The sequence below is a fragment of the Hylaeus volcanicus genome, chromosome 3 (genome assembly GCF_026283585.1).
Source record: "Hylaeus volcanicus isolate JK05 chromosome 3, UHH_iyHylVolc1.0_haploid, whole genome shotgun sequence".
NCBI classification, from domain to species: Eukaryota; Metazoa; Arthropoda; class Insecta; order Hymenoptera; family Colletidae; genus Hylaeus; species Hylaeus volcanicus.
The window spans coordinates 7,291,455-7,304,944 of record NC_071978.1 but is presented as its reverse complement, the minus strand read 5'-3'; the positions used below and the strand labels follow the sequence as shown (position 1 = coordinate 7,304,944).

At 39.0% G+C, this 13,490-nt stretch overlaps 1 protein-coding gene across 2 annotated transcripts in view; it reads right to left on the bottom strand.

Moving 5' to 3' along the window:
- Window positions 1–10,984, bottom strand: part of LOC128874129 (lachesin-like) — a 152,838-nt gene extending 141,854 nt beyond the window's left edge. For both annotated transcript variants that reach the window (XM_054118488.1, XM_054118489.1), the window contains exon 1: window positions 10,880–10,984. In XM_054118488.1, coding sequence (XP_053974463.1) covers window positions 10,880–10,952 — 73 coding nt within the window. In that variant the 5' untranslated portion in view covers window positions 10,953–10,984. The remainder of the gene's footprint in view (window positions 1–10,879) is intronic.
- Window positions 10,985–13,490: the final 2,506 nt, after the last annotated feature.

Sequence of the window (13,490 nt, the reverse complement as noted above, 5' to 3'; positions counted from 1 at the left end):
AATCTATCTATTATTTCTCTGAGGTGTTATAGCGAGGCATGTATGAAATGGATTGACCTGACCGTATCAAAGTAACCCCATATTTCCGCCTAAACTAATTTACATCGTTTGAAAGTGTCGTTCTGCGGAAAAGAAGAGCACGTATCGCGCCTGTGATGTCCATGGAAAAAGGAACAACGTCGACGAGGATGAAAGAAGTGGATAACAGAGTGGCGGGCACGCGCTCCGCCAGCCCCTAATGAAATATGCACCCTCGCGTCGATCACGAATGACCGCCGTCTAATAACTCGGAATACGCGATAAATCAAACACCAGTCGCCGGTGTGTGTAATCAACGAATCAAATCGTCGACAGTCCGCTCGTTGGAATCGATGGCGCAATTCATTTAAACGTCTCATCCTTGGCTTTCAGCCACGTCATTGGAAGAATTGGAAAACCATGACGCGTGTACATCAACGTCACTCCATGAACAAGGTGTCACATTGATTGGTAGATGCACGAAATTTGTATGCGCAATATAACTGAAACGGGTGGCCAAGTTTGCGAATGTAGCGTGTTTGTCTCGAGGATAAAGATAACTGACGAGTGTTTGAATACTCAAAAAATCTAGAAAAAAAAGTTAATAATTACTTACACCGGTGGTAATTTTACCTGAATTATGTTGTCATGGAGGAGAGATGTAGGCAAAATTATGTTCGAACAGGTGATGAATGAAATTTATACATGATGTTTATTCAGCTGAAGTGTTAATTTCTATTCCTTCCCTGCGAGGTATTTTACCCTCTAGTTTAAATTGTAATTTTTATTTTGTGAGTAGTAAATGATATAGCTTTCATTCATCATTTGAATGTTTTATCTGGATAAGAATTTTACGTATCTCTGGGAAAAAGCAATCGATGTAGTATGTAATGACTATACATGAACATGGAACGCAGAAATTCTTTCTTTGTTGAAATTGTCAATTTCGAATACGTTATTTCCATTTAACGTCATCTTTTTGTTCCAAGTACGATAAATATTTAAATTGCACGTTTTACTAGCAAAAACGATTATTTCACCACTAGTTCCAATTCCATACGAATTAGAGTAATGGTTAATAGGATTAATGCCACGAAAACGCAATTTATAAGCGGAAGGACAGATTTCTCTCATCGTGAACATCACTCAAGGGTATTCTTTTATAGCTCCTTGGAGTAGAAGTACACGTGTGGCCAGGCTAATAGAAACTGCAGAGAAGCTCAGCGTCTCTATGGAGAAACCTTTCCTCAAAGACGATGTTCTGCCAAAAGTAGATTTCCAACCATCGACTTAGAGAATCTGTAACGTGCTTGTCCGTTACAGTTACCCGAGGATGAAATGGAAATGTTTGTATTAACAGTACCATAATATTTCAATGCGGGGCAATATTATTATTAGAGATGGAAATTAATTCCAGCAATTATTTAAAATAATTAAGTAAACGAAAAGTATTTATATAATGCTTAGGACGAATGTGCACATGCGTATTTACATGATCACTTTTATTCTTAAGATTGGTTATCTAAAGCGTATACAAAATATTTCATCAATTTTAGAACCGTTGCATTGAATTCATTTTCACGAATTATTTTTATATACCATTTAAAAGTTAACAAAAATATCTCAAATTTATTAAAAGTATACTATGCTAATAAAAACTAGCTTTCTATTAGTAAAATATAGGGGGTGGATAACTGTTTCTACATCTTTTTAACGTGACATCTTTGATATCACATTGATACCTGACAAGGTGTCACCTCTAACTCTCCATAGCATAAATTTGATTTCACCTTCATAAAAGGAAATTATTTTTCAACTATTTACATCCCCATAAATTAATCGATGATCCAACTAAGTAATCCCTAACTGAATCCTTCCAGCTAATAGAAATCCCCACACGAAAGCACCACATGCAAATCCTGTAAAATGTCCCCCACAAGCATTGTTTTCTTTCGTATTCCCAATTGGGCTCATCGCGCAATGGAGGGTTAACCAGATTAAAGTACACACTTTCGAAGAGTGCCGCAAGAAAGGAAAACACAGGAAGGAGTGAAAAAAAAAGACGGGGGTTTTTATGTCACAAATACTAAGGGACGAATATAAGTACAAATGTAAATACACGGTCGTAAATCGTAAACACCGATGGGAAATCTCACGGCTGAATAATGCATGGAACGCGTTCATCTGGATTATCCCGTCGCACCTGTCTAATAAAAATATTCGCGAGGAACGCTCGCGCCGCGGCTTCTTTTTACTTTCATCGTGGATCGCGGAAATCGCGTAGCTCATCAGTCTCGTTCATCGTCGCTTTCCGATGTGACGCGGCTAAAAACGCGATGATCCGATAGAAATCGTCGACGCTGTGGTAAATTGAACCGAATCAAAAGGGAAAAAAGCGGCAACGTTGTCGCTGAACTTTCCTAGTAACGTACTCCGCCTCACCGCGTAACTCTTCGTTACGAAACAAAATATGACGCAACCTGTGTCAATATCTGCCTCCTACCTACGTTCGTGAAATTTATTGAAATGTTTTAATGGCATCTACCATATATAGAAGTTAGCGTTCTTTCGCAATCCTCTGATGGACCACTCATGGCGATATAAAGGGACCGATGTAAAGGTTTCTCGAAAAGAGGATTGTAGGATTCTGGTTTCTGATCAAAGGCGAATAGTACGGGATACATGTACGATTTTTTAAATTTTAATTTAAAGGAGGAGTGATTAGAATTGGCTGTGATAGATGATGATGTTTAAGTGTCCATCATGACTATGTTGAGAAGCGAATTTTGTTATTTAAAAAAGCAAAATCGTGAAGCCTCTTTTGGAAAATTCTTTATATGAATAAATACATTCAAATATGTAGAATTTGTTTCATTTTTTAAGGAATCACTCCTGCCGAGATACAGAATTTTTATACATGAAAGTCTCTGAATTAACTTTTTTAATAAACCACTCCTGAAAACCAAAAGAATGGTTACAAAACTGAATGACATCAATGTTTCATACAGACACACAGAAGTCACCAAACGAATGTCTTGGTTTTCCGATAAACCACTCCTCAGACGTAAAGCAAATAAAAGCCAGCATGCACACACACATAGATACAACTTAGGGAATTTCCGTACCTTACAGCAACATCGTAAAGTCGATCCGCGTTTGTCAACATGGATCGACTTAACGATGTTGCTGTAAGGTGCGGATCAACGCGCTCTAAGGTACACATCAACAAATTCAACATCTAAAATACTAGGTGTATTTATTCGAATTAAATCCAATATTAAATTTAATATTGCTGTTCGTTCCGTATATCTTCTCTCGTTTACATATTAGTTTATCTATCATTCGCGTTGTAGCAGTTTCTAAAATGTTTACCTGATTTGACATATAATATTATACTCGTATGGCATAATATGAAAATCGATACATTCTAATAAGAAAAATGTAATTGTATTAGTAATTCTATTTCATATTCAGCATGAAAATTGATATCTTCTCGCTATAGTGATACATTATATGTGTCCGATCGTTCGACAATTTTCATCTACAAATTCAAGCATTTCCGATGTTTCAATTATTCTTTTACGTTCGCTACAATTAAGCATATTAACTCTCCAAATGATTACTTGCTCGTAAGCCTGGTACTATGGTTGGTTCTAAATGCCTGACAGATATTCTAACACATAGTGTTAAAAAGATTAAAAGTAGTAGAACATATAGCATCCCCCCAGGCTCCAGATTCCCCGCTGTTGTTCGTTCTAATTGAACCGGCTTCCTCTTGCGGGGGGTTAGCAAATTCGTAACTAATTCGGGTAATAAGGTTCGCGCAATTAGGGAGAAGCCAAAACGGTAGATTTACGGGGACGTCGAGCGACGCGCGATAATTCGGTGCTAAGTCATTAGCCTGGCCGTTTACACCGCAAGGTGTGCATAATAGCGGCGGCGTATCTCAGTGGCCCCTAATTCGTGAGCATCCACCGCTCGCCGTTGTTCCGGTTATCCTTTCAATTTTATGCTTATGCGTTTCTAGCTTGGCTCCGTTCCGAACGCAGTAACTTTCGACGCAATTTGCTGCGAAATCTATGGAATTCGATTTAACCCTGAAATCGAAACACTTCTTTGCAACTCCGTTTCCCTGCGTGACTATTCTACCCAACAGACTCGGTATTGGGTGGCTGCGAAATTGCTTACGAATTTGTTCTTGCAAAACTGGTACGCCATATCTAATCTCCGTACTAAAATAGCAACAAAGTGTAAAAAGGTATCAGGTCTGCAATGTTTATGTTCATTGGTACCGAGTAGAACGATATTTGTATCCAACAACGTTTCTGGTTTTAGTCTTTCTTCAGAGGTAACAAATTCTTTCAAACAATATAGTTTATTGTAAGAATATTCGTTATATTAGCAGATTTTCATTTATTTTACTATATCACGTCGTTAAATAAAGTAGAAATAAATGAAATCCATGTAATTGTATTCAACTTTGAAACGAAGACGCTTCTTTGGACTTCAAGTTCCAAATAGGTAACATTACACCCGACCATGTGCTGGGTTGCTGCGGTTATGCTTGCGGACTTCTTCTTATAAAACTGGAGCTCCCCATTTAATACTTAAACGGTCTATTATTTGTTGAAGTATCCTCCATTAGATTCTATACGAATGTAATGGACAGGTATCCCATAAAAGTTAACCGGGTGGATACTTACAGGAAGATGTACATATCTATACGATATCGAGATATAATGGCGGCGATTCAGCGAATATGTACTTTAATGCAATGTTGGTGCAGTAAAAAAAAAACTGATAAAGATACGAGAATGAAATGTTCAGAGCAATATTGATCTAAAAGAAAACTAACAATAATGTAGAAATTAAATGTCCTGATAACATTGTTAACGTAGTAACGACATAATAGCAAAAATGGGTAGAATTATATTCGAACGAATAAAGCAAATGTATAGTAATTTATTCTGAAATGTGTTCGATTGCCCGATATGATTCAAATTCAAATTTTTGTCAATCGAGTAATCGATAAACAGTTTGATAAAACTAACTAATACCAATTTAAATTGAAAGTATTATAGAATATGAAATATTGATTTGAAAACGAACTATTGTAGAAGCGAGGATTCAGTCTTTACACACATAAAACAACTAACAGCAGTTTATTTGTATTGTGTATGTTACATCGCTCTAGAGTCGTTCAACTTCTCAAGTCTCTTACCCAGGCTCTAGAGCGACGCATAAGCTAATAATGCAGAACTCGCAGTATCCCCCATTTCCTTCTCTCGGGTTTTTCCTTGCCTCCGTATGAATACATACATAACAAGCGCAGCGCCTTTTCTCTCGACATACTCCCCGAGCAACTGATTTGAAAATTTAAGAAAAGCGAAATATACCTTGTCTCCCTGCCATTCTATCTCGACGTTTTCCTCGTGAACGGCCCAAAAACTGGTTCGATCGTCGTGTTCGAATTTGCTATTTAAATCGCGAACCAGTGGCTGCGCCCAACCCCTCCGATAGACGCAGAAATAATCGTTCCAGCGCGAATAAACGAGGGATCTCCAGCACGATCTACGAAGTGTCCCGTCAGACGACTAAAGAACCTATTTCCACCCGACCGGCCGAGAAAGAGAGAGTAATTATTATCACGCGAAAGGATAAGGAGAGTTCGTTGGACTAACTTCCGCCGTGATAATTTATACTTGCCATGGTTCGTGCTGCGCGGGGTGGGCGCGAGGATCGGACTTGGCGGGTGGGTGTTGGGGTGGCCACGGAAGGGTAAGGAAAGAAAGAGCGCAGGTGGCACAATGCCGACTTCGCGCGTTTCCATTTGAATGTACCTTGCCGCGATTCTAAGCTCGTCCTGCTCTGCCACGTAATGAACTGGAGATGGCGATCGCACAATAAACCGAACCATCGGACTGCGGAGTTAGTGCTGTCTAGGAGCCCACAAAGACACCCGGTAGTTGATCGTGTTGTGATATATACGCCGGGGGTCGTCTGGAAAGTTCGTGACGATTTCCAGTAGCCATTGGGAACTTGCGCGGTCATGGATAAGCCTCAAAGAGCATTCTGTGATTAGTGTCTTGGGATATGGGCGAGATTACGTTCGGTTTAAAAATATTCTATGCTTTTGACTAGGAACTTGAAATAAATACGAGCTTCAAGGAGGTACACGCTTTTTTAATTCAGTTTGGAGGCAGGTTTCATGATGTTTTTGAAGTCAAAGTACTTGACACAAACTTTTAAAACTTGATAGGTTTATGCAAACCCAACCTATATACAACCGTTGAAATGTGAAGATGAGATTAATTAAATCGCCAGTAATTTGTACCCTTTTGAAGACCGAGGCTAAGAAAGTGCTATTTAGGAAAACAATGGTTCGGCTGAAGAGACTGTTCGCAAGTGGTCGGGTGAGCCTAATGCGGGGTATTTAAACGTGAATGACGACTAAATTAAGATACTTTGGAATAAATCAGTAATCACTCATCCAGTATAGAATTTAGAAGAAACACTCAACGTCCTGTGTCATTGGCAATTAGACGTAATTACTAGGAGAATACTAAGAAATTAAAAACCTGCGTCAAAAGCAAATGGGCACGATAATTGGTTATTATCTGCATACAAGGTGACACGAACCATGAAAAGTTGAAGGGATGCCACTTCTAGTGTCCTCAAGGCACAGTTGTTTCAATTTGGGAAAAGCTAGTCTCAGCGTCAAAGGAAGCAGAGTAACAGGATCCAGGAGTGGTTCCTTCAGATGCAATTGTGTATAGAGACACAAGATTCCCCGAGAAGTGGAATAACTTGTTTTGCAGTAAAAACTTTTCGTTTCCTAGAACTTCGAAACTTTTCGAACAACCTGCGTTGGGCGATAAAATAGCGAACGGTATGATGGGGATGACCCATCAGTGGTATTGAGTGGACAATTGATTCTGATCCGACTATGGCGCATGGAGCGTGTGCGCTTTCGGGATATACCTTCACTAAACCATCGGAAGTATTAAATACAAAATAGTTTGATTATTTGTTCGGTGTCGATCGATGTGTTATTTGTGGGTACAGATGGACGTGTTTGTGTACATATTTATAGATAAAACATAAAAGGAAAAAAACGATGCTTTAAAATTCCTAGTAATTAATTTCAGCTCATAAACAGCTCATACATTACACAGAATATACTGCATTAACTGCACACTCATTCAATCCATATTCCAGTCACCCTAATTGTATCCACCAACGCACGACTGACAAAAGACTCGGAACATTTTCGTTGCACCCTGTATAAATGGCAGTACGATCAATATTACCACCATTTTTCTTATCACCAGGTCCGTCAACAACATTTTCCCTATTTAAAAGTGATTCTATTATAAATCCTTTTTACCTATCCGCATCTCATTAAGATACAAGATTAGCAATTTCGAGCACTTCCTTAAACAATCTATGCAGTCATAATAACCACAGAATCGCCAACAAAAATAACTTTATATCCGACTTGAAATGTACAAGGACGCTACTACAAAAATACTCCAGCACCTAATTGCTCCTTCGTTCCGAATATTTCATTCATGCCCCGAGACTCGTCCAGATACTCAAGCCTCTAATTCTTTCGGGTGGCGTAATTTATGTACCCTTTCCCTACACGGATTCTCGCGTGATTAGAAAGTCGATCACCGAAAATGTTAAACGAGAGACAGTTTCGCGAACGGGCACGATCGCTCTGGGATCGATGGGTGAGGGGGGGGGGGGGGGGGTGTGAGGCTAAATTTACAACACAATCTCGCGACGTCGACGTCGTGCGCGAGTCCAGACTAACGCGGATTTTATGCAACTATATACGAAGCAGTAAAACGGGGGTGGCGATTAAAGAGATCCGGCGAGACTGATAAGATTTCGATCGGCGCTCTCGAGTTCTATCACGCGTACAACGGACGAGCGTTTCTATTTTTCGCGAGAAGTGGTGGAAACGGCAAAGGTACCCCTGAAACGAGAAACCTCCCCGCCGCCCACGAATTTATTTTTGCGCTTAACTCCGCGGGACAAACGGAATAAGCAATCGTGGCATACGCAGAGCACGGTTCAATACTTTATCAGGCGAGTCGGCTGTTGGTTTGGGTACCGACGTATAATAATTTGCGGACCGTACAAACTGAACGGGGAATAAATATGTTTGAAAAAATTGCTGTTGGTAAGAATTATGGTACGAGATTAGAGGAAGTTAAGGGTAGGGAACGAAATGAAAAATGGAATTTGACACGAGACGGAGGTCTTAGCCAGAGTAGATTAAAAATTATGGGGTACGGAAATTGTATAAAAATAGCAATTGCGCATGGTGATTTTATATACTTATTAGAAAGTTTAATCTTAAATATCATATTTATACATTGTAAATTTTAAACGATATATAAACAGTATGAATTAGAAAATATGATGCTATTTAAATGGAATTAAGATTTTTGCAACAGAAACAAATTTCTGAAAAAGCACATTTCGAATATATGTATTAAAAAAATAATAAGTAGCAATTACGCAGAGCACGAAATACAATATGTCAAAATAAAACAAAAAACTTAAAATATATAAAAGATGTAAAACGAATATACACTACGAATACACTGAGAGTACAGTGACGTTAACCATGAAGGACAGGAAGAAAAGACATACGGAGAATCTTATATCGATAAATTCATTTCGTTGACGTTCGAAACGAGACTCCTTCAAGCGTAATTGTACTTGACCTGTTTCATCACGCGTAACGTTGAACGCAAAGAGCTTTACGTCACTGCAAGTACAATACATCTACGATACATCTGGAGGAAAGAGGTGTCGCGGATCGAAAGAGAAAACGTACACCTAGATGGAAAGAAGAAAAGAATGCACCAGACACGTAAACGAAACTTCCAAAGGAAAGAACCACCAGAGCTCGCACGACGATTAGCATCGCGGCGCCATTAAGGACCGAGCAGTCGATGAAGTTGTGTTAATAAATTAGTAATTAATGAACGACGGTACGATGTAGTGCGGGAAGATGAGCTGCGGAAGTTTGGGAATTAGTAAACAGGAAGAGACAAGTTGGCAGCATGCCTAGCGAGAGTTGGTTCGTTGGTGCGAAACCGAAGATTAGGATGAAGGGAATCGCAAAAGTACTCGCCTACGCCAAAATCGGTACAAGGCTGAAGGATCATCCCACAGCACAGTCTCGTGTTCAAACACTTGACGAGTCGGAGTGAAACGCGAGACACGATTATGCATAGCAAACATCGAGGGAAAACGAAGACGCCTGACTGGCTGCCATGGCGATATTGTCACTATCTCATACCCAACCGTAGATTTCACATGAAGAAATAGCGACTGGTCTTATCTTCCTCTATTTCTCTTGCTCGAGATGAACTTTACAACCGCCCACGTTCGCTGCTCGGCAACCAGACTAATCAGCGGTCAGTTTACGATCGTCGGAACGGAACACCTCGCAAGACAATCCCAGAGAGAAATGACGAAGCGCTGACACGACTTGTCGCATCAGATAGTGTGGAACTGCCCTTCTCGCGAACGCGTTGAGCCTACCGCACGCTCGAAACTCCACAATTGCACTGGACATAAACCCTGATTGCGTTTGGGCTCGATCATAAGCCGTAGACGTCTTGGAGCAATCCTTAACGAAGGCACAAATTGGAATAAAAAAACAAGGACTGGTCTTCGAAGATTCTTAGCACATTCGCGACCGCTGACGTGAACTCACGTCACTTCAATTCAATTCCTGGTTGTGAAAAATTATGAAAATCTTTTAATTTTATACACTTAACATTTACAACGTTGATATTTCAAAACGTATTTTATAATTATTATCTTCGCCCTAACGATACAAATTTGCGATGTTCAGCTTCAAAATTTTATTATTTTCGTCAGTACTTGGTATTAGATCGGTACAGGTCGCGAATGTGTTAACTGAGATACTGTCAAACAGGCCTAGCAGATTATTTTCCTTAAAAGTTGTCGGTTTGGGAATTTTGTCTAGACGCCTGTCAAACAGTTCTGATAAGGTCTGAACGTCTTGAGTGCAACCTTTAACAAGGGGTTAAATTAGAATACCAAGGTAACAGGGTCTTTCTCGATCCATTTCTGAGAAATTGTCAGTCAGTTCTAGCAGATTCATTTCGTAAAAAATTATTAATTCTTTGAGAAATTTTCCAGGCACTCTCGTAAGATTCCTTGTAAATTGTTTTTTAGGAAAATGTCAGGTCTTAAAGAAATCTTTACAAACAAACTGTCACTTCTTTGAGAATATTCCATGAGAAACCGCCAATCCTTTGTGGATTTTATTCATAGAGAACTTTCAAGAATTCTGAGAATTCTTCTTTTAGAAACTATCAGTTAATTGAGAATTCTTCTGTATGTAACTGTCAGTTCATCAAAGATACTTTCTTTAGAAAGTCAGAATATTTTCAGTACGTTCTTCTAAGAAACTGTCAGGTTTCATTTGAGTTTCCGTTCCTAAGGAACTGTCATTTCTATGTAGAATAGTTCCTAAGAAACTTCAAAGCTCTTTCCTAAGAAACCAACTGACAATTCTTTACAAATTCCTTCCCCAGAACTTGTAACTTTTCTTAAAAATCTTTCTCAGTAAACTGTCACTTATTTTTCCTTAAATTTCTAAGAACCCATGAAACACTTCCTTGGGAATCCTTCCCTGAAATCCTATCAAACAGTTCTTCTAAAATTCTTTTCCCAAACACTGCCAGTCTTAGATCAACAGAGTAACCGATCTACAACACATAGCAACCGAAAGAAAAGGTGATGTCAAATCTCACTGAACAGCGGTGCGCAAGAGTCCAGCTAATCCTACGTATGCTTGATTTACCTGGTGACGGATCGTTCAGCGCGGACGCCCATGTCACGATGCAGAAAACCGAAATCGCGAGAACTGGGAGCATATTGCTACGTGAACGACGCGGCTACGTCAACTGACTGGCGAACGCCGGCCGTCCCGACGCTTTGCCGCCAACCAGCCGACGCCTGCGCGTCCTCGTACGCGGACCAGCCAAAGAAAATATCGCGAAATATCTGTTTACAATTGTCCCAGCGACGTGGCACGCGGACACAAGTGCCTCTTCACGCTGCAGGAGGGAAAACCGAGTTCCCGAGGCAGTTACTTTCATGCTAATTACATTACGTAGTAATTACTTCAACGATTTCCTCTCTCTTCCTTCACCGTAGACTATATCCTCCCCGCGCGTCTCCACTCGTCGTAGCCTTAAAAGACGGTTAATTACATAAAAGCAGAAATAGTTTAATTGAATGTTGCGAAGGAGGTGATCGTGGCGCGATCTACAAGTGGATGACGCGCGTAGAAGCGAGTCCAAGTGGGGGAGTAATAGCTCTCCATAGGAAATTAGTACCAGGGGACTTACAAGGAACTCGAAGTGCTCTCCAAATCATTTTCACGAAACTTTGCACGTGAAGCGATCGAGTATAAGGAATTTGCATGTTTTGCTGCAGCAGCTCGGTTGAAGTGGGTAATCATTTTTCCAGATGAGTAGCAAGCATTGTTCAGGAATTTATTTCAGGAGAAGGGCGAAACGAACACGTTCGGAGATTTTTCTGTTGATTTTATATGATTTCGTGATACGAAAAATATTTTTTTATACGTCAACAATATGAGTAGTACTGTCGATATCATTAGGTAGACTGGAAACTATATAAAAATATATATTTTGAATTAATTATTTTATCGTCTTCGTTATCAACAGCCTTTTCCCATCTAGTGTGCAAATTTTCAATGCCAAATCGATAAAAATCAATGAGTTGATGAATGATAAACAAGCATTTAAAATTGCCAAAACAACATTACTTTCTGGTCCATCTAATATTTATTAAATATAGCCATCGTACGAGGTATGAAAAATTAAAATCCACAAAATGGAAGTGTTTAGAGAAATCCGACTTTATGGGAGAAAAATTCACTGATTGTTCAACTATAAAAAAAAAAAATACTATGAAAACGAAGGAATGCTCTGTTTGAAGAAGAAATCAATTCGAATATTAGTGTCCAAGCTATTCATCCTGGCTCAACGAAAAATATGGTATCGAGAAAAACATGTTTGAAGTCTGACTGGCAACTATTCAAACAGTGCTAATGTATATTGCTCTTTTTGCGCGTTGTACTTTTCAAACCTTCATGGCTCCTACAATTCGCCAGGAATGAAATAGTGCAGTATTCTATAGACTTCAATCTATCGTTTCATAGCAAAAATGCTTTTCGAATTTTTTAACCAAAAAAGGACCACCCCCCCGACTAAGGAGGAGTAAAAAAACTTGCACACAAGAATTTAGAATCTCACTTTGCAATTTAGCAATTCACTTAAATTTCGATAGTACAAATTAATATTGACAGTTTTGAAATAAACGTTACATTATTTGTATTGCAACAAGAAAATTAGAATTTAATTTTAATGTAAAAGGTCCACCAAAATTTTTCCTTCGTTTGTTACAAGGTAAAGTTTGAGAAACACTGGCTTAACTTATGAAACAGTATTTCTTGAGAAATGAAATATTTCTTTACGAAATATCTAGTGCAGAAGTGAAGGTGTCCACTGACAAAGTGCACTCGTGGTACCGTATACTTTACGAATATAAAATTTATAGAGGGTGATCTAAAAACGAGGTCGAAGAATTTAGACGCGTCTACTGTTCGTAAAATCAGTCAAGGAATATTCAGTCAACATAGATCTCTCGTTTTTCGTTCGTTTTTCGTTCGTTTTTCTTGTTTCAGTTTTCCGTGAAAATCCCGATGGAAAGAAAAGCGAAAAGCTTTATTTCAAGTGAATTCTATTTCAATTTTCCATAAAAGATTTCCAAAACACCTACCAAAAAATGTATAGCGGTGTCAACCTGCACTTCTAACCGTAAATTCTTGTACCTCTTTTACTGGATCACCTTCTACATAAATAAAGTGCAACTCTGTCTGTTTGTTACCGCATCACGGGGAAACGATTAAAGTGATTGCACTGAAACTCGAAGCGAATATATAAGGTAACCTGAATTAAAATCTAACAAGCTACATGATATCGTAAAGTTCTCGCCAGCAAGGATACTTGTGGGGAGTGCCAATTATAAACCTACGCCCGATATCTCGTTTCAACAACAAAAAATTTGCAGTGTACACAGCATGATTTCGTACGAATTGTATTTCTAATTTTCGTCTTAGTCCTCGCAAATATTCCATAGGAATCGACGGTAGCCGAGATATCGATCCAATGCTTTCTTCCTTAAATATTCCATGGGGGTGAGTAACAGCAAAGTGCTGTTTATTCGTACTTCGGAAAATAAAATAAGAACCTTGCAAAATTTTTTTGGGTTATAAACAATTCAATAGGCACAAAGAAGCAGAGCTTACTAAGTTCAGTTTTTTTTTAGCCATAAAACAAAAGACAAGGATTTTTATACAAATATTCATTTATCGGAATGAGAAC